Source organism: Leptodactylus fuscus, chromosome 2 (assembly GCF_031893055.1).
Source record: "Leptodactylus fuscus isolate aLepFus1 chromosome 2, aLepFus1.hap2, whole genome shotgun sequence".
Classification (NCBI taxonomy): Eukaryota; Metazoa; Chordata; class Amphibia; order Anura; family Leptodactylidae; genus Leptodactylus; species Leptodactylus fuscus.
In genome coordinates this window covers 223,843,834-223,866,177 of record NC_134266.1, presented here as the reverse complement: position 1 = coordinate 223,866,177, position 22,344 = coordinate 223,843,834, and the positions used below count along the sequence as shown (strand labels likewise).

Sequence of the window (22,344 nt, the reverse complement as noted above, 5' to 3'; positions counted from 1 at the left end):
CAATTTACATCATGTACCTGTCTAATGGATCAGAGAGTCAATTATTTTGCAAGAGTTTGACAGCTTTAGGTTAAGTTCATACAGGGTGTTCCGGACCAAAAACCTGGTAGCCGTGACTGAAAGCCGGTGCACTACATCAGCATCCAGCCGCGCACGCCGCTCCTGATTAGGCCCAATGAATGGGCCTAGTCGGGAGGAGGGTGTGTCTTCAGGCCGAATTGCGAGGCGAAATAGCCTCAAGAATGAACATCTCGCTCTTTTTCAGGCTCCCGGAAAAGACCTGAGTGGCTCCTATTGATTTCAATGGGAGCCATCTTTTTGGTCAGGATTTTGAGGCGGATACGGCCTCAAAATCCTGACCAAAAATCCCTGTGTGAACTTACCCTCATTCTCCTTGTAAATTGTAGTTACCGGGGGTCATTTTTGACAATTCACTGCCATTCAAAAAAAATAAAAACCCAGCATGCACATCCTTGTGGAAAATCCACATCAAATTGTCTCCCATGTATAATGGAGCTAAAGCTATTGCGACTTTTTTTTATAAAGATATATGCTGTTTCTTTTTTTCCAGGTCAATGAGCTCAACCAGGTTCCTGTCCCGGTGATGCTTTTACCCGATGATTTTAAGGCAAATTCAAAAATTAAGGTCACAAATCACCTCTTTAACAGGTTGGTAGACGACGCCTGCTTGCCTTATGGCTAGATGTGTTGTATTTGCTTTTTATCTTTGCTGTAGGGCGATAACTGTAGCCAGCAATGTTGTCATATTTATCATCTTTTAATGTGAAAATATCCTAGTCTGCTAGGGTTGCTGTGCCAAATCTACCAGGTGCTTTGGACCTGTTCAACCTGTACTATTGCTTGGAGAGGAAAAAACTACTTTTCAAGGATGGCTAGCATTTGTAGATGCAGAGATACATTACAGCATACGTACATCATATGCAGAACAAAATAGCACTATCTATTACCGGTAGCCTTTCAATATTTGTCTTTATCCATATTATACAGGAAGGGGATTTCAGACCAGACAAAGAATGGTTAAACAGATGGTCTCCTTATCTTTAAGAACCTTCCATATCTATGCAAGTTTAAAGGAATTAGGTTGGCCTCACGTGGCCATGCTTGGGCCAGAGAGTGCATTTACTCTGATGTGATGAGACTGAGCTGTAAGGCCCACCTTTCTGACAATTGAGATATCGGTGACAAAACGAACGGCACTGGTCTCCCCAGCACCAGGACACATACTGGGAAAGCAGACAGTGCGCTCAATTCAGCGCACTATTGGCCTTGTAGTGGTATATAACAGCACACATCTCTGAGGACATGAAAGGTCCTCTTTAACCTGAGAAAACCTCTTTAAATTCTTCAATACAACTATCTGCCTTTTGGCAAATATCACATTTTCTGTACATATGAAGTTGCAAAACAAATTTTCTTAAAATCCACAGTTTTGAATAAATGTGAAAATATAATTCTGTAGTTAAAAGGAAAGCCTTGCGCAGCCTGGTTATACAACCTATTTTCACGTATCTGTGCCACTTCTACAGTAATCTTTTTACACTTGAGTAATACCCCTCAGTGATATATATTGAGTAATACCCCTCAGTGATACATATTGAGTAATACCCCTCAGTGATACATATTTGAGTAATACCCCTCAGTGATACATATTTGAGTAATACCCCTCAGTGATACATATTTGAGTAATACCCCTCAGTGATACATATTTGAGTAATACCCCTCAGTGATACATATTGAGTAATACCCCTCAGTGATACATATTGAGTAATACCCCTCAGTGATACATATTGAGTAATACCCCTCAGTGATACACAATTATAAGTACAGTATCAACCATCAATGCTAGAAACTGGATAACCCCTTTTGAAGGTTTCTGAAGCAATCCAGTTCCTCCTGACATATGTACCCATTCACTGTACAGAATATTATCAGCTACATGTCAAACGTGACATGAGGTCACAAACCCAGATGTATGTGCTTTTCTTTCTCTAAAAGTGAGATTCAAGCTGTTTAGCTTAAAGGGGTTTTCCCATCTCGCCCGCCTCAGGGTTCCACCTGCTTTCCTGTTTCTTCCTCTTCCTGGTTTCAGTGACACATTGTTGAGCGGGCTTACGCTAGGTTCACACTAGCACAGGGTTTCTGTTCTTCTGGTCCTTTGGATGAGCAGAAAAACAAACAAATGAATTGCTAAGGCCCCATTCACATGAGTCGCAGATGGTGGATTTTGGTCCCGATTCTGACGCGAGAAGCTGCGTCAGAATAGGGACAAAATCCGCCTGCCGTGACGTCCAACAGTCGTGGCAATCCGGTCTGACATAGGCCCAAGTGAATGGGCCTAGTCCAGAGCGTGCTGCGGCTGAATCAGCCGCGGAATACGCCTGAAGAAAAGGCAGCTTGCTTCTTTTTTCCGTGAGCGGCAACATGCAGACCGCTATTGTGAGGGGGCAGATTATGATGTGGATTCCGCACCAAAATCCGCCCCCTCTGCCTGTGTGAACGGGCCCTTAGTGGTCACCATCTTAGGCCCCGTTTACAAGAGGGGGTGGATTTTGGTGCGGAATCCACATCATAATCTGCCCCCTCACAATAGCGGTCTATGTAGAACGCTAGCGCTCTTTTTTTCCGTGAGCGGCATGTTGAAAAAAGAAGCAAGCTGCCTTTTCTTCAGGCGGATTCCGCGTCCGCCTTGCGGCAGTAACCTCCGGAGTCAGCCCATTCATTTGAGCCTTCTCCGGAGGGGGAAGCCGTGACTGTCGGAATCTGCAACAGTTGTGGCAGGTGGATTCTGGCCCGGAGTGATGTGGCTCCCCGCATCACTCTTGGTGCCAAAATCCGCCCTTCCACTTCCCATGTGAACAGGGCCCAACAGAGCCAAGGGACCCTATTGACTATAATGTGGTTCGATGGGTGTCAGTTTTTTTAACTGCAATCACTGGGCGGACACCAGCGCAGATATGAACCCATTGCTAGTCTGTGTGATGTACATCTGAGACTAACAGTGAGCTCCCAAGACTTAAAAGGATTTGTTGTTATGGACGACACTTATTCCCTATCCGCCGATAGCAGGTAAGTGTCTGACTACTGGGGGCGCCACTGGTTAGCCACTTTCACACCAATGTTATTGTTTGTACAATAAAAAGCTTTACAGTTTTCCAATATACTTTCTGCATCAATTCCTCACAGTTTCCTAAATCTCTACTTGCTGTCATTCATTCTGCTTAATCCCAGTGGATATAATTCACTGGGTGCAGCCATGTTTCCGCGGCTCGAGACTTCCTGCAGATTAGTGCCATTCATCTGGGCCTAATCTGTAGCAGAGAGTCGCGACTGAATGTGGATGCACTGCCTCAGGTCACGGGTGCAAGTGCTGGCGGCAGAAAATGAAGAGTAATTCCTTTTCATTTTCCACTGGGTTGAGATACCCTTACAGCACCCCAAGAGTTTCCTGCCTGCTGTTGGGGAAAACTAAAATTTAGATTGTTTGTTTTCAATATTCCTTTTCTTTTGGTGAAAGCTCTCACGGAAAAGTCTCATGTCATCCCAAGTGTGTGTGTGTGTGTTAGGGATTCAGCAAGGAGGGTTACATGTGTATGTGTCATCGCACAATGGATCCCCCACAGTCTTGTGGCTTCTTTTGTGAAGAAAGCAGAACATTGTGAGAGAAAGCTGCATTGTTAAAATGGTAGTTCACAAACTGATGCTTATAAGGGTGCTTTATGATGTCAGAGATATGCAGTATTACATACCGCTACAAAGCTGATGGTGTGCTGCATTCAGAGCATAGTCAGCTTTCCCAGTATACACCTCACTGCTGGAGACATTGAGCTGAAACGAACGACGCTGATCTCTCCAGCACCATCTTTCTACTGCATATCTCTTGAGTACACAAAAGGTCCTTTTTAAAGGGGTTGTCCAGTTTCAGACCAATATTTAGAGACTTGTTGTTGTTTGTATAATAAGTTAAGGTTTTTTTTGCATATACTTTCTGTATCAATTCTTCATAGTTTTCTAGATCTCTGCTTAGTCATTCATTCTGCTTACAGTCACTGGTCATGTGATGGATACACCGGCTCACAGCTCGTTACAGTCACAGTAATTAGACATCTGTCTGGTAATGAGCTGTGCACTTGTGTGCTCATCACATGACCATGGACAACCCCTTTAATGGCCAGTGCACGTTATTCTACAGCAGATTTACTAAACCATCATGATTTCATATTGGGAAAGAGAATCTGTCTGGTTTTTGTTCTACAAATAGCCCTGTGGAAAGTGCAGGAATATCTTGCATATTGCAGTATTCTCTGCCAAGTTCTCTTCCAAAAATGTTTGGAATCCAGATACAGGGTTCCTTATCTGAATTGCCAGTCACACATATCCTGAGGAGTGGATGTGCCAGCCTGTCATGAGACTTTCTTCCTTCAGGACCTTGTTCTGTTATTCCCACTTGTATTCCATGTAATATATATGCTGTCTTGTTATTACTGGGAATTTGTCGTTTTCTATTATAAGGTATTTCACAGGATTCCAGTTATGTATATAACTTTAATGTTAGGCCAAGTTTTAGTTTCATACAAATGGGGAAAAATGCCTCAAAACAGCCAAGAAATGGGTACTGTCTTGGGACATAAAATAATTTAGCTTTTTTTTTTTATTAATTCTTTTCTTTACCCACATTGTCATGCTGCTGACTAGAGATGAGCGAATAGTATTCGAAACTCTAGTATTGAATACATTGCTCCATAGGAATGAATGGAAGCGGCCGGCGCTTAACACCTTGGTGTTCGGCCACTTCCATTCATTCCTTTGGGAGCAAGGTATTGAAAACTAGAGTTTCGAATACTATTCGCTCATCTCTACTGCTGACTGTTGACATGCTGATAGTCTGTGCTACTTTCCACAATGACTTAAACAGAACCTGTCACCAGGTGTGAAAAAGCCCAATGGCATACCTCATCTGATCTGCGCTGTCACCCTGAACGGTTTATTGTTTTGCTTATCCGTATCTGTTCAGCCATTCCAAAGATATAAGCCCTTTTAATTTTGGTGCAAATCAGGATATAATAGCCAAGTGGGCAATAGCACTACATGATATACAACGCACAGAAACTCCATCTGCAGAGAAACCAAAGTGTTGTCGCCCACTTGACTATATACCCTATTTTGCATCAGCATTACATTTGCATATATCTTTGGATGCTCAGTGACCACTCCGATCAGATGTATATTTATGTATATCATTGGGCTTTTCAGACCTGAGGACGGGTTCCCTTTAAATGAGAGCAGTCTCCTGACCTGACATCTGTTTCCCTAAATGCTAGTACTCCACAAGAAGTGCCCATTCTGGAGGGTCTTTTCTTAGATTTGTTTTATTCATACTGGAAATATATACCGGTAAGTAATTGACACATGGGCTGTTTTTACTTCCACATTAGCCTTGACACTTGCCTTGCAATACTAGTGTCAATAGACAGTTACTGGCCTTTGTTCACAGCAGTTAACCCCTTTTATTCTGATGAATTAAAGGGGTTTCTTTGTCAATTGCAGAGTATAAAGTTTTTATATGTAGGCCACATTTGCCCAATATCTGACAACATGGTTGTGCTAGCAGGCCCCCATTGCAGTATATGATAGAGGCGCAAAATGTTAATAAAGCACCCACTCTCACATCTACAATCGCTGAAGGGGTGGACACCAGCATTTCAAAGGCACACAGATGGTGGTGGTCACCTGATAATGTTAGGCGCACAATGCTAGGAAAATGCCACTTGGTCACGCTCCTTTAGGTCAGGATGGCTGATCAGCACGTTAAACCTGATAACATATTGGTTTCCTCTCCTAAAGGTAAATCATCAACATTGCTTTACAATACAGACTTTAACAATTGTATAATGTCAAATTTGGTGAATGATAAATGGCATAATAATACTAAGTACAGTGTGATTGTGTTTTTCTTTTTCCAGAAGTGTGTGCCACAAAAAATGTTTCAAATGGTACAGTAAGGCCCCATGCACAAGACTGTAATTTTATCTGTAATTTCAGATACAAGTGCAAACACATACATTTCTGAGAGCCCATACACATGTCGGAGCTATAGAATGGGTCCATAAACTCTGAAGCATGTTCTCAATTTGTCCATATTTGCAAGCACAGACAAGTGTAGTGGATCTATATCAGTCAATGTGTGGATGCGTGACTGCGGATGACATACGGACCTGTTTTTATGTGGATCAGTATTTGTGAACAGTAAATTCACTACAGTTGTGTGCATGACGCCTGAGAGCAATAGTGACATCGTGTCTCAGACAACAGATAGGCAAAAACAAGAAAAAAAAAAGTTGAAAATTATCCAGATATCTACAGAAACCTACTTTGTTTGTATAATAAAAGGACATACTTATGTATTGGTGTATACAGTGTCTGACTTGACGTTGTGTGTGGTTCTCAAACATTTCCGAACTTTAGTTTTTCTGCCTACAGTTTTAACTTTTGTGTACATATTTTATATTTTAGAGAGAATTTACCTAGTCACTTCAAATTTAAAGACTACTGTCCCCAAGTTTTCCGAAATCTCCGTGAGCGTTTTGGAATAGATGACATTGACTATCAGGTAAGCTGACAGATCTGGGTCATATACACATTGGTATCCATAAGAGTCTGTTATAGGGAAATGTTTTATTGCAGCTACTTTGGCAGTTTTTATTTTTTGTGTGGTAGCACCGCCTTGTTGTACACTTCATCTGCCAGTAGGCATCCCCTGCTTTCTGGCAAGATGGCTGCTCCAGATAACCATGTAAGCAAGTGAAAATAAATAGTGACGTAAGAAAAAAAGAAATTAGAAAAATGATTAGTTAAAATTAGATTATAGGTTTCTTTTAAGGAATTCAAGTTACTTTGTTCAAGGTTTAGAAATGGCTATACTGCTGCAGAGTGATATCTCATCACAAAAGACAGCAAAAACCAATAAACAGTTAATAGTGTTGGATGTCTTTTTTGGTGACATATCATTCTGCATGAATTTAACAAGTTGCAAATTTTTGGGTGTAATCTGCTGCATCTGTACATACTTTACAGAGAAGCCGTTAGGTCTGTTGGGTCCTTATGGACCCAGTGGTTTAGTTTCCCAAATAGCCCTATTTGTAACCTTGTCCATGCGTGCTATGAAAAAGTCAGATTTATAGTTACCTAGATGTGTGTCCAATGATGTCTTCAGAGTCCTCTAATGCTCTGAGCACCTGCGCAGTGGTTCAGTGGAGCTGAGAAAGTAGGCCTCGCCTTCACTACACATACTGACACTGGTGAGACAATAACCACCAGTTCAGAAGGTCCCAAATAAACCGGCCAGGTTTCCTATAAAGGGTTTCTGATGGCAGCTTTGGTCATGATGGACTACTGACACAGCCAAGTAGGAGCCCTGAAATGCTGGTGTAACTTAACTTTGAGTATGTTGGTGCAAGCCTGTAACATTACTGCTATGTGTAAGTGATCTTATGGCAGTAGCGTCCACACAGAGACCACTAAAGCACACATTCAGAGAGGAAGGACCTCCTCCATGATGCTTGTGGGTGATGCACATCTAAATATGTTACTTTGCCTGTGATGGTACTACATAGACGCAACATACCTAAACTCCTCCTCTTTGGCAGTGTCAGCGGTTTTGCATTGTCAGATCTGCTGACAGACTCCCTTTTTAATAAACTAATCCTGCTTCCTGTTACAAACCAATCAAATGTCTATATTTCCAAATAGGCTGCTCCTCTATATTCTAGATACTTATATATAGGTAGGACCACAGTACCATGAGGCTGAAAGGCTGGTTTGTGACTCTATAACATGTAAGCACTGAAGGGGTTTATATGTTCATTGAGTTTTAAAGACTCCTGAAGTAGTATGCCAAGTAGTTTATATTCATGAGTCTATCTTACATTTTGGAAAAGAATCCCTAAAATCCTCTTATTAAAGCAAATCTGCTTATCTTCTGTATAATGAAATGTCTTTGAGTTCCTAAAGGCTGCGATGATAAAGTGGCAGTAGACGGAGTTGTAGCTTTATCAAGGCATGCTTCAGAACAAAACTAGTCTATTTTATGGTGCAAAACAGAACAGACCCGTGCACTTAAATAAATAAGTCCAGACCGCAAAATGGACACTGGGTCCTACCCAGGTCCTGTCCTGCTCACACACCCCCTCCCCCCGAAAAAAAAACACTGATCAATGGAAAAACTTCAGATACGTTGTCTCTTTTTTAGGATGTCTTTACATCCTCTTGCATTAAAGGGTCTTTCTAAGAATTTGATACTGGAAAGGTTTCTGTGAGTCTGACAGTCACGGATAAGGTTAAGGGTCCGTGACACTATGTAATTGTTTACCAGGCATAGCGCTGTACACTTTGTAGCTGCTCTAGGGCCTTTTATGTTGAGATCCAAGTCCTGGAAAACCCTTTAAGCATTAGAAGGTCAGATAGAAGCAGTAAAGCTCCTGTACTACAGTAAAAGTTAGTAACTGAATACCCAAGAACGTAAATATGTAACAAGCTAGAAATCTAATGATACATTATTAATAATTGTAAAATAGAACTGAAGAGAATTAATCACTTTATTTTTGAAGCCAATGTTTGTGTCTATAACACTTTGCCAACTCCACCCAAAACTGGTCAGGACTCACTCCGCAGCCCTGCTGTGTTCCCCTCCCTTTTCCATTACTCAGGCGCAGTAAGCCTGCATATTAAAGTGCTTTGTATCTGTACAGACACATACAAGATGGTGACCAGCTCATACAGCTTTGTTACTCAGGTGGCTGAACCCATTGCACAAGCACTTTTACCTCGTTCCTCCTCCTTCCTCAGATTGCAGGTTTTTGTGAGCAGGGCCTTCCCTCGTACACTTTTAATTGACTGTTACATTTATTACTGTGTAATGTCTACTTTTATCGGTATCACTCTGCATGTCTGGTCCCCTCGGACTGGCTGGTGTATTTATGTAACCTCATTATATAATAATGGACCACTTTTACCTCATAGATTGTAAGCTCTTGTGAGCAGGGCCCTCACTTCTATTGTGAGTTGATTTTATTAGACTGAAAAGTCTCATTTTATCTGTTCCTGTCCCCTCTGATTTGTAAAGTGCTATGGAATATGTTGGCGCTATATAAATAATAATTACATGCTATGCCAGTCCTGATCTTTTCTTTCTGCACATATAAAATGCCTATAATGTGGCCTTTTTGCGTTTTAAAGTTCTGCCCTTTTTTCATACTTTATCTGGTTTCTAAACTTTATTTTAGGTCTCTCTGACACGTAGTTCCCCATACACTGAAAGCGAAGCTCATGATGGACGATTTCTTTTGTCTTATGACAAGACTCTAGCAGTTAAGGAGATATCTAGTGAAGACGTGGCAGACGTGCACAGTATCCTATCGGACTACCACCAAGTAAGGGAAGCTTGTGTTTAACATGGGACATATTGGTGTGTAATGTGACTGTCAGATCTCTTAGGATTTAGTGTGATGGCCACCTAAGAGACAAGGACGGGGCGATACACAGGTTTCCATGAATTATTGTAATGTATTGAGAAGAGCTCTTTAAATGCCTGAGGTATAGCGGGATGACATCCAAATGTTATACAAATGCCTCCTGTCTCCCATTGACTTCACTAGGAAGGGGGGGGGGGGGGGGTAGTAAATCTGTTGTAAACCTAATCCCACCCAGCACCTTGTAGAGGTGAGTCTACAGTTTCCAAATATATCCCTGGTGTTCAGCTTTGGTGTCCCATTTTCATGTAAATTATGATTTTATTCATATGCAAAAAAAAGGGGAGAAATGCTTTGTCCAGGAGTCTAGAGCTACTACTGTATGTGTACTACACTACACATGTTTTTTCTGTCTTCCAGCATATCGTGAAATGTCATGGTAGCACACTTCTGCCCCAGTTTTTGGGCATGTATCGATTAAGCGTAGACAATGAAGACTTTTACATGCTGGTGATGAGGAACATGTTCAGCCATCGCCTTACAGTTCACAGGAAGTATGATCTCAAGGTGAGCTCGGATTCTGTGGCTTGTTGGTGGCGTATGTTTGATTCTGCTGCAAGCTATGTACTATCCCTCCAGACCTTTTAAAGGTAGAAGTACACTTCTGAAACGACCAATTTTATCAGGATCAAATTGTGTGTGAAAGTGCTGCAACCCCTCTGACAACAGACATGAAAATCCAGAATGTCTGATCCCTTGTCTTCAAGGTGAATAGGCAGCCACCAGTGGTATCTTGTTTACTCTTATTGAGAATAAATGCATGTTTGGTCACACCAAGTATGCACAGGATAGGGGTTGCAAATTATTGCTGTGTGTTGGGTGTGGGTCAGCAAAATAATGAAACAGGTGATACAATGAGAGCATCCATGTACTTCTCCAAGGGCCCATACACTTGAATGAATGAGCCCAGATCCCAAACAGTCATGTATGGGACCTGCCCTAAGATTTGTAGCCAGGGCTTATTTGCCCCCACATGGACCTTTTTAAAAATACTGTTATGTGCATGAAGTCATGGAAAAGAATGATTCTGGGTGCCATCCATTGAAACTGATAGCACGTGGACTAATATACAGTTGTGTATGGCTCCTGAGGCACTGCACCACCTTAAGTCTGATGCTAGATCTGAATATATATATATATATATATATATATATATATATATATATATATATACACATATATATATTTTATATTAAGAATATTATATCTTACAAACATACAGATCTTCAAACAGAAAAAATGTTATGGCTTTTATATGTGAAGTTTTTTAAAAAAAAAAAAGTTAAAAATTGTGGGTGGAAAGGGTAACCATAATATTGTTACACCATATTAATGGGTTTCCAAGAACCATAGGATGAGATGATAGATGCAGAGTGTAAGTGTCACCTCAGATCTTAGGATGGATATAATACATGTAGAAGTACACAACCCGACTTTCATACAGCAGAGTTGTGTTATGCGCAGTCTGAACTGCGGCCAGTCTATGTTGCTATTTAGACGCAATAGAAGTTAAAGGCAGTAAATAGGAAACTGTAAGTCTTTCTCCATAATCCTACTGTATTTCTGTGTTAATAGAGCTGAATGTTGAGCCATATGCTGAATTTGTATTTTTCATATTTTACAGGGATCTTTGGTGTCTCGAGAGGCTAGTGATAAAGAAAAGGTAATTTTCCTCCCCTTTTCTGGACATCATAATATATATTTCTGCAAGCGTTTTTCTCTCTGCGTTTCTTGACGTGATATCTGAAGTTGACAGTTTGTACATAAAATTTTACAGTGTCTCACGGTTATGCCACATGCACACTGGCCATATGCTTTTTCATTGCGTTGTTTGAGTACACTGACCCATTCTTGTCTTCTGGCCCTTGTATTGGGACGGATCTTTGTGGGCTGCCATGGAGCCTAAAGGCAAAACTCAGGACAGGTCTTGTTCCTGTCTGTTTTGCAGTCCAGACTTACTATTGAAATGTATCTGTGGAAAGCACAGACAGCGGATGGATATATTATCCATGTGTCATCTGTGCAGTTTTCTTCCGGACCCATACATGCACATGGCCTCATGCACACGGCACAGTGTGCGGGCTGGTGATGGCAATTTTATATCTCTTAAGACTCTGAGCTTGATAGGATCTTGCCTTATAATTCTCAAAATGCAGCATCTGAAGGGTCTCTGCCTGCACAATCATTCATGTGCGTGAGGGCTAACATTAATATTCCATATCTGCTTTCAGCATTGGATGGTATTTGTAATTGTGTAGCTTTAAGAAATGTGCCGCACATTTGAGGGTGGTTTTTCTGCTATGATACTGCCAAACATGCAGTTCTGATGCCTTACGTTAGAGGCTGCGCCATTCTTCGTAAGGAAGTGCTGAGCCATTCCGTTAGTCAGTGTAGTATAATCCATCTCCAGCTTCGTTAGAGGGGTCAATTTTCATTTTGATACTGCCCTTGGTTAACTGATTTGGGCTGTGTCTACCTGTACTAGACATTATGCAGGTCTTCCATGTGGACTATGGTGCCATGCATGTATAAAATGTAAAGGACATGTACCTCCTTGAGAGAGCAGGTATACAGTCAGGCAATTGTGAAAATAGAAATATTTTAGAATTGTTTCCTACATGGACAGATGTTTTTTTGTTTTTTAAAAGTCAGGTTAGTGTTTGATTTGGTTTTGTTCTCTGTTTATAAAATGGAACATTAAAGTCTCGTGCACACGGCCCTGTGCACGCAGTATGCTAGCCAGGTTTTTCACAGTTGGCACGCTGACCCATTCATTTCTATGGCCCCATAAACTCAGGAAGAGTCCTGTTTCTCTCCGTTTTGCGGCTTGCGCTCACTGAGCTCAATGAATTGGGCAATGAAGGTGGAGGAGTTGGCACGTGGATGTCACCCATGTGCTGTCTGTGTCTATCAGTCGCACACAGTCATGTGCATGTCATTGAAGCAGTTAGAAAATACATTTAGAAAAGTCAACTCATCCTGCCAAAAAACAAGCTATTATGGGAGCAGGTATAAAGGGGAAACCTTTATTACCAATAGGGATAAGGAAATATAAAATTGTCCATTCCTTTTTCAATATTTTCCTCTTTCCCATCAGGACAAATCCTAACCCAGTAAAGTAACTACATGTCATTGCAGAAAGCTTGTATTTTTGAGTTGGGCTGTAAGATATTCCAATCCTTGTTAAGTAGTGAGAGAACCTTCTTCAGGCGGGCGCTATTTCTGTGCATGCCATTTCCTGGGCACACTATGCCTTTTTGTATGCTGCTTGGAATTAGTCACTCGGATGCCTTATTTGGTTCTCGTAGAGTTTATTAAAGTTGAGGCAACGCTGCTATAAATGTAACATTGCATAAATTCCACAAGTCACTTTTTCCCTTCAGAAGATTTTATGTGGCAAGACACAGCTGCTGACTTTTTTCTTTTTCATAATCTAGTTTTCTTGTATCTTTTGCTATTGACTTGAACTTTGATTTAAATGTCATTGTAAATTATACATTAGGGGATTTAGATAGCAAACGTTGTACAAGACATGCTAATTCTTCCTTCCATGGGTGTGTATTGTGCCCATGCTCAATAGCCGTATTCCCGCTGTAGCTCCTTAACAGTACCCAGCTACCTTCTGTACCCTCCTCAGAGGCAAGCTGGATGGGAACCTCCATATACTGTCCCTTAGAGTTTTTTGGAAAAAAAAAAATCAGACTAGATCAGCTTTATATCTAGAGAAAATATATTTTTCCATACAAGCATCCAAGTGATAGTGACAAATACAGTTGGTAAGCAATGTAAAACAGTTCAATGTCATTATAGAGTCACTGCAGTATAAGGTCTTATTCACACATCAGTAATTGTAAGCCAAAAGCAGTAGCTGGTTGAAAACCCAGAACAGGGGCAGATATTTTATTATATGTTATTTTTTGGTGACTGAAAATATGTGATTTGTTTTCGAGTGTTATCTGATCACAAGCTGGGTTATTAGGCTTTACTCTTACGTCCCCATTTTAGGGCTCGTTCACATCTGCGTTCTTCTTTCCTTATTGCAGGTTTCCGTTTCCTGCATAAAACAGATGCAGGAGACGGAAGCCTGCAGGAGACTTTCTCACCCATTCATTTGAATGGGTGAGAAAGCTGTCCGGCTGTGCGCGACAGTGAGCGTTTTGCGCTCTCCGCCACGAAACCGGGTTTTATAATCCGGACACAGAGTCGGACATGCAGTACTCTGTGTCCGGATAAAAAAATCCGGTTTCGCGGCGGAGAGCCTAAAACGCTCACCGCCGCGCACGGCCGGACCCGGTCTATGGTTTCCGTCTTCTGCCATGCAGAAGACGGAAACCATAGTACGGACACATTGAACGCAGGTGTGAACCCAGCGTTAATTGTATAGTTAGTTCTTCAGGCCATGAACCTTACACCAGCCGCTCATCTCAGCTGTCTGCCTGTCTTCTGACTAAAGCTCAGGACTAATGAAATCCAATGTTCCCGATACTAGTTTTCCTCACCATCTGTTGGGGGATATTCAGGACATCCCCTACACCAGGGGAAGGCAACCTTCAGCACTCCAGTTGTTGTAAAACTACAACTCCCAGCATGCATACTTGCTCTGCTGTTCTTGGAACGCCCATGGAAGTGAATGGAGCATGATGGGAGTTGTAGTCTCACAGCAACTGGAGTGCTGAAGGTTGCTGACCCCTTCCCTACACATTAGGTGGTTGGTGAGTTTATCTAATCTATATGGCCTTCTTTATGACCATTTCATTTTGACATACTCTACTCTCCTTTCTTTTAAGATAAAGGAGCTTCCAACTTTGAAGGACATGGATTTTCTAAACATGAGCCAGAAAGTCTACATTGATGAAGAACAAAAAAAAGCCTTTATGGAGAAGTTGAAGCGGGACGTTGAGGTACTGTAACAGAAATGGATTCAATGCGGTGTTTTTGTTGCCCTAAGTCATGTTCACATTCAAGGATGGATTGGGATCTTAAAGGGATTGTTTTTGAATGTAGGAGTACTCTACTTTAGGAGTAAGAGGTCTAATAATGCACATATCCCATTGAATTTATTTCACACCTTTAAGCCCCTCTTCCACCTTACTAGAGACCAGATCTTTAGGTAGTCTATAGAAGTATGTAAAGGTGGCTCCATGAAGGTCAGTGGGTGTCCCTGGGCATAGAGAACATGTGCATCAGCTATAATTTGTGATAAGCACCATTGCTTTCTGTGTGAAGTTTAGCCGGGATTATAGGACACAAACTGTTTTTACAACCTTCTCGCAACAACTTACTAGCTCAGAATTCAGGCTCGCTGACATCGAGGGTAGCACGGTGGCTCAGTGGTTCCTTACATCACTGGGGCCAAGGACAACATCTGCAGGGAGTTTGTATGTTCTCCCTGTGTTTTCCTCCCACACTCCAAAGACATACGGATAAGGAATGTAGATTGTCAGCCCTATATGGGCCAGTGACTGACACTATCTTTAAAAGAGCTGCAGAACATGATGGCGCTAAATAAATACGGTAATAAATCTGTTGACGGGACCTTGAAATCCCAGCCAAACGCTTTAAAGAAGATGCTGTGCAGAACATATAAATCATATACGGGCTTAGAAGGCAGGCGAGATACAGGAATGTACTTTACAGGAATCTATGTAAAGTAAATGGCCGCTCCTATCACATAAAGCTTGATGCACGCTGAATACATCATGGTGGTACATTGCAAATGAATGAGACGTTTTGAGGTCCATAAGTCTGTCTGTCTGTTTCACCCTCTGCAACTGAAACAGTAAAAACATGGGCAGAAGATACAGCCAAAGCTATTCTGCCCTGGAGAAGCTAAGAATACTTATTAGAATGGAGCCATTTATTCTAGTGTGAACTGAGCTTTACTAGAAATGTAAGTGATCTAGTATTCTGCTGTATAATAACCTGCAGCTCCTCTGGATGTCTCTGTCTGTCTGTTCCACTTTGCTGTTTTATGACTCTTGACATAAAGTACTAAAGTACATAATCTATAGAATGAAGAGAAAAAGGTTAGATGTCTTGTTGCAGCAGGGGATGTAGTTGACATTTTCTGTATTGACGCTACCAGCTGATTTTGCTCTTCTTTTTACAAAAGAAAAAAAGAAAACCCGCTCATACACGCCACTTTTTTCCCATGTCCTCATCTCCGTTATATTTCCTTCCATGTTTTATCTGTAGAACAGAATGTTCTTACTGTGAGTTCTGTACATATAATGCGAGTGTCTGGATGAGACGTATCCGTAGCACAAGATAATCCACTCTAGCACACATTGATGCTTGTCGCATGCACAATGTAGTTTTGTTTCCTTTTGACAGTTTCATCTCCATTCCCAAACTTTCTTTCTTTAAAGGGATTCTATCATTGGCGTCAGTGGTTGTGAGATAAAGACATGTCTGGATAGCCTTTAAAAAGGCTATTCTATTACTACCTTCTTTATTTCGATTCTCCCCGCTGTTCCATTTTAATCCTGTTACTTTATGTAAATGAGCCTACTGAGCACCCTGGGCGATTCGAGCACCCCCACACACACACACACCCCTTCCACGTCATACCTTTATTCACACCCCTCCATTGCTTGTGCTCCATCTGACCCTCCTTTTCCCTGGATGTTCTTCCAGCCAGATTGCGCTGCTGCATTTGGTGTAGCTCGCTTGCTGTTCTATAGCGAGCTACACCAAACCTGATAAACTGATGTTGCCGAAAGTGCAGAATCAATTTGACTTTTCTGGGTTGTTTTTTTTTTTTTTTTTGTTTGTTTGGTTTTTTTTTAAGTCACAATCCTTAAAGGGGTTTTCTGGACAAAAAATGTTTTCTATTAAAGAAAGGGGTGTTAGCGCTATTAATGGCTTAATAAATGCACATATATACCTCTTGCAGTGTTTTGAGTGATGTCTGGGTGTCTCTGGGAGCTTCTGGTATCTTCTGTGTTTGTTTACAAGGTTCAGCTTCCTGCTGTGTAACTTCTATACTGGCTCCCTCTCACCTCACTCCCCCCTCTTCCTCTCTCCCTCCTCTTCCTCCCTCCCTGTCTCTCTAGCTATCCTGCCCACAAACTGCCTCTCCCTACCTACTCAGCCTAATCCCTGACCCCATTAGGCTGAGGGGGTTTAGTGTAGGGATTTCCATTTATCCCGGACAAACCCTTTAAGGGTGAATCACTTTGCTTAATTGTCCAGCCCTAATGAATAAGCAACCAGTGCAGTGATGGCCCTGGAGTAGAGGTAACAATGTAGTGTAGAGAGAAGGTGAGCCTGGCTGCTGCATTCAGGTTAATGTCTTTAATGTATTATTTAATGTATTTTTTTGCGACATAAATGTAAATTCTGCGTGGTTTTCTAGTTTCTGGTGCAGTTAAAAATCATGGATTATAGTCTCTTGCTGGGAATTCATGATGTCCTTCGAGCAGAACAAGATGAGGAAGAGGAGACTGAGGAGGAGGATGCTGAAAATGACGGGATGGTTCATGCAACAGTTGGTTCTTATGGGACCTCTCCTGAAGGAATTGCTGGCTATCTGAACTCCAATAAACCTCTAGGGCCTGGAGAGTTTGACCCAATCATTGATGTTTATGCCATCAGAAGCTCGGACTGTAAGGTTCTTTCTTTTTTCTTTTTTTTTCTTTTTTTTTTTCTTCTCTTTCCTTCAATGCATATTTTGATTTTGTTTGGCTTTTTGGGAAGGGGTGGTTTAATGTTACACAAGGGGATTATTTTTTTTAATTTTTTTTTCTTCAATATTTTTTTTCTACATATTGTTTGTGGGCTTTTCGTTTATCTTTAAGTAATATGAGTCGTGTATCTTTATACAGATGCTCCACAGAAAGAAGTCTATTTTATGGGGTTGATTGACATCTTGACCCAGTACGATGCAAAGAAGAAAGCCGCTCATGCAGCCAAAACTGTGAAGCATGGGGTAATTCTATAGATTTGTCACTTCTGACATGTTTGTTTTAGTAAATGTGTATTCCCATAATACAACAATTCTTGGGCAAGTCGTCTTAGAAATCTGCATGGTGCTGTTTTTGTTCCTTATGAACAAATTGACACTTGGCTGTTACCAGTTTGGGGGTATTATATCCCACCACACTGCGACTGACCATTCAGGGCTTCACTTTACCAGACCATGTGCTTGACAAAGGGATTGATAACACAGTTGTCAATGTATTCCTAAATTTCTAAACGTAATAAAGTTTGGCCATAGTTTTACTTAGAAAATGGCAGAAACTAAGATGACACAGTAGACTTGTTTGTAGTTTGACAAATGCATCACCAAGGCGTGCAACAGGTTAATGATACTGATGAGCCCCAGACTGGTGCAGCAGTAATATCGCCCCAGATTAACCATTGCTTATACAACGGTATATTCATTATAGCCTTAGTAAGAGCAAGGCTCTGGGAGCCCCTGGTTTTCAGTATGGGGTACTTACATGATTCATAGACATCCACACTTCAATTTTTGTCTCCGCAAACTCACAATTCGTTTTTTTTTTTTTTTTTTTGTCCCTCTAGGCTGGTGCCGAGATATCTACTGTGCACCCGGATCAGTACGGAAAAAGATTCCTGGAGTTTGTCACAAATATCTTTGCATAAAATGTCAGACTTAACTTTTTCTCATGGATTTATTGAAGTTCGACTAAAATGAAAAAGCAATCCTTCTCTGAATGCTGACCCCACCACACTTGGTATCCTGGATATGTTTGGATTTTATTCACACTGTAATTGGAAGAATACCCTATAAATCTAATTTGAGACCATGCCAGGTGCTAGAATTCAAGCAATACAACATAGCTTTACTGACTAAAGGGAAGAAACCTCTAAATCCAATGGTACTAGTCCTAAGGGGGTTCTCTGGGAATAACATGAAGAAATATCATATAATAAATACTAATACACCTAGCTGAAGCTGTGCCTTTTCCCTAGGAAATTTTCATTGGGTAAATGAAACTGCACCTAAGCTATTGACTTTCTGGCAGCATTTAGATTAAACTGTGAAAGATCCTTTGAATGGATTTTGGATCTTTTTGGTGAAATCCACTTTGTCCTGTTTCTATATTGGCAGCAGAAATCCTCTCACTACTTCTCAAGGGCATATGAGTGGTTGAGAAGTAAAATCCAGAGATGCTAAGGATGGAGGTCGATGCGTAAAAACACAGTAGGGATATGGGAACTGTATATAACTTGCCATAGGTATCTTGGTGGCATATGAGAGCTGTGATTCTTTTCTTTCATAGGATACCAGAACTGTGTCACTATGAATCACTGTTCTAAGTCTTATAACGCCAGAAATAGATCTCTGACCCTCCAGTTGCAGCTGATCTGTATTATTTAGACGCCCCATCTGCACTTGAGAGGATTTCTGCTGCCATTACAGAAACAGTCCTACTCTTTAAATTGACAGCCATCTTTCTTGTATTGTAGAAACCTGTCCTGGGTCACACAGCAGGGCTGACTCCGTGAGGAAACAGAAGTGATGTAACTGCTTCTGCTACCAGTCTGGACCGCGAGTAGAAAGGGGAGAATTACTAGAATGATGGGATTGTAAATATGAGTGGGATGGAGTGGCAGAGATTAGTTACCTACAGTTCACATAACAATGCTTTGTCCCTGCTCACCATGATTTGTTGGTTCTGATATATTTACAAGTCCATTGTTCATGTAATTCTCTCACACATGTTCCCCATGCTACTACTATCAAGCCTGGACAGACTGTAGCTCTGGATCTCTAGGACTGACTCTTGCAGGATAGAAAGGGCGGTAGCCATATTAATTTACCCTGATTATTATTCCCGAAGGAAATTGAGATTTTTCTTTTAATGTTTTTTACATATATATATATATATATATATATATATATATATATATGATCTTTTCCTGTTCCAAGAGAATCCCTTTATATGTCTGTGGAAATAACCAGTCACTTCACTTGGGACTGCAACTTTTTCACATCTTTCCCATTTTTGCAAACAGGCAGTAATATTTGTCACTTAAGTCTGCCATAAGAAATTTTTCTAGCCAGGACTGTGCGTGCAAGCCTAATATGAGGTACATGCTTGATACCATAGCTCCAGTTTTCACTGACTACATAGATATCCAAATGAGGGACACTTCTATAATGTAAGGTTGTCTTTACCTCCCATATTTTATTCAGGTTGCTTGGGGTAAGCGCTCACTTTTTCTCCTTCCCTTTGCTGACGCCACACTACTGTTTTTGGCAAAATGAAAGGGAGCATTGGCCAAAAATACAGCGGTATATACAAAGCATTATCTTTTATAAATCCACCTGTTTTTTGCAGTTTTTCTATATGCCTGTGCATTGGGGTTGCTATATGGAAGACAAACCAAATCCTTATCTACTTTTCTAGATTAATAAATCTGATTTTGTTTTATATAGATGTATACATTCATGTTTCATAATTTATGTTTGGGATATTACTTATATGGTGTATTTTACAGGATAAAAAACTGATATTTACTTTGTGTGTTTCTTTTATTTAAAGTTTTGCCTTTTTATTGAATTGTTTGTCCCCAGGAAGCCGGTTTACCTAAAAGTTTACTGCTGGCACCTAACATTTCTCAGTTTGGTTTTAGCTTTGCGTTCAACTGATGTTTTTTAAAAGAAAAAGTGGCTTTTGGAGAAAAGTAAAATGGGTTCTACATCATTCTGTCCACCCTTGGTGTAAGCTACAGATTATAGTCTATAAATCTCTCTGCTACTGACAGTATACAAAAGTAGTGTCTCAGATATATACAGGGATATTCACTCATGAGAGAGAAACAGAGAACTTTCCACTGCAAAATTGTGGCCATCTTCAGTTTTTGCAGTAGCAGCAAAATGGGGATTTTACAGAATCTTATCCACTTTATATTTCACTTTTTAGTCATGATCTTCTCTGTATGGGGTGAAAAACAGATGGCACTAGAAATCTGTCCATTTACTACACTGGATTACTCATATGGATGAGGGCCCTACCTGCTAATGTCCCACTTAGGCCCCGTTCTCGTCTGCGCATGGGTTTCTGTTCAGGAAGTCCCTCCGAATGGAAACCTTGTCCCCATAAAAAAGCGGTTACCTTAGGAAACCTATAATGGGGTCCATGTGGTTTCCCGTGCGAAAAATGTGGAGAGAAAAGTGCTGCTTGCAGGACTCTTCTCTCCGAATATTTCATGTGGATAGGCGAACAGAATGACCCGGACACCAATGTGAACCGGGCCTTAGATTTGCAGAGTGTAGTGGAGTTCTGGAAATTTCCATGCTCTACTTCCCTTGTTGCTGATTAAGCTCCAACATGTCTCTACTCAAAGAGCCGGAACATCAGCAGGCAGAGGAATGAGAATTCTTAGCCCCTTCTTCTCTCTTTAATGCTAAGTATAGGGGCAACGGGGAACCCTCATCTATATGAGTAAGAATGTTTATCCGGTGCACTGAATAGAAAAAAAAAAAAAAAATGTAACCTGCTTCCAGTCCAGGAATACTTTAGAAATTTGCACTTGCATGACAGTGGACAATAAGTGGTATATACAGTATATAGTACAGTGTATAGTAACTTACACTTTCCTAGGTGTGAGTGATTATGCTTGGAGAACAAAAACAGACCTTATTTTCAAGGTGGCCATACACCTTACATATATTGGAACAACTTCCTAAACAAGTGTGTATGTGCTGTCACTATGGAGGGAAGGATTAAGCTTCTGCTGCAGATTCCCCTTCCCCGTCACCTGCTGATGGAAGAGTTGTGTGGCCCCCCTGTACGTATTAAAGGGGCTCTATCAGCAAAATTATGCTGTATGAGCCCCACATATGCGTGAATAGCCTTTAAAAAGGCTATTCAGGCACTGCTAAGGTTATTTTAAACTCGTTTTAAAATAAAACCCTAAAAACGATTATTCAAATGATACTTACCATGCACGCTGGGCGGTCCTGCACTGTCCGACGTCATCTTGCTGTCACGCTTTCCTCTTCTTCCAGCAACGTCCTCCTGTCTTGGCTATTCCCCGCCTCCTTATTCTTCCGGCGGGTTGTGTTCAAATCCTGTGCGTGCGCAGTATTGCTATCTCCGCCATTTTTGTTGGAGCTTTAAGTAACCCTTAGAACTACACGAGTCGAAAAGTCGGATATCTTTGTGAACGGACACTTAAGGACAGACACGAACAGTAATGGACACTGCATGGTGTCCCATTTAAAATAATGCAAAATATAACGGACACAGCTAGTGTCCGATGCTAATGTCCGCGCAAAATTTTGCACGGACCTTGGCATCAGACACTAGCTGTCGGACACCCCCCCCCCCCCCCCCCCCCCCCCCGAGATAAAAGTACAACTCCATTATCCCCATTGTCCTTTCAGTGTTATACATATGTAGTATGTTTATACTGTGGGTACACATGACGAGCTTTCAGCAGGTTAGCTGTTACAAGTAGTGATGGTACTTAACCTGCTGCAAGCTACATTAGCAGGGTAGTGGATGGAACTTGTATAAATCCCATCCACACACTAGAAAAAGCCATAGCACAGATTAGCTTGTACACACAGGATGTGAATTATTGCTTGCCTTACGTTTTTAGCCTTTGCTTTCAACCATTGTATTGCAGGGACTAGCCACAGTTTTCGGCTCTTTGACTGTTGCAGATGTCCAGCAGTGGACCCCATGTGTGGTCTTGACCTTAGTTGTATTCTGGATATATGCAGTACAAAAAACTCCTTATATGCAAATGTAAAATAGAACAGTCCTAGAATTGCCTTAAAAAAAACATATAGGATCAGATTTTCTTTATTCAGGTTCAT

General features: G+C 41.1%; 1 protein-coding gene across 1 annotated transcript in view; it reads left to right on the top strand.

Annotated features, from left to right (window-relative positions):
• Positions 1-20,018, top strand: part of PIP4K2C (phosphatidylinositol-5-phosphate 4-kinase type 2 gamma) — a 33,170-nt gene extending 13,152 nt beyond the window's left edge. The window contains exons 2-10 of the mRNA XM_075265692.1: positions 572-669; positions 6,532-6,628; positions 9,300-9,446; positions 9,906-10,052; positions 11,170-11,208; positions 14,333-14,446; positions 16,903-17,152; positions 17,372-17,475; positions 18,072-20,018. Coding sequence (XP_075121793.1) covers positions 572-669; positions 6,532-6,628; positions 9,300-9,446; positions 9,906-10,052; positions 11,170-11,208; positions 14,333-14,446; positions 16,903-17,152; positions 17,372-17,475; positions 18,072-18,152 — 1,077 coding nt within the window. The 3' untranslated portion in view covers positions 18,153-20,018. The remainder of the gene's footprint in view (positions 1-571; positions 670-6,531; positions 6,629-9,299; positions 9,447-9,905; positions 10,053-11,169; positions 11,209-14,332; positions 14,447-16,902; positions 17,153-17,371; positions 17,476-18,071) is intronic.
• Positions 20,019-22,344: the final 2,326 nt, after the last annotated feature.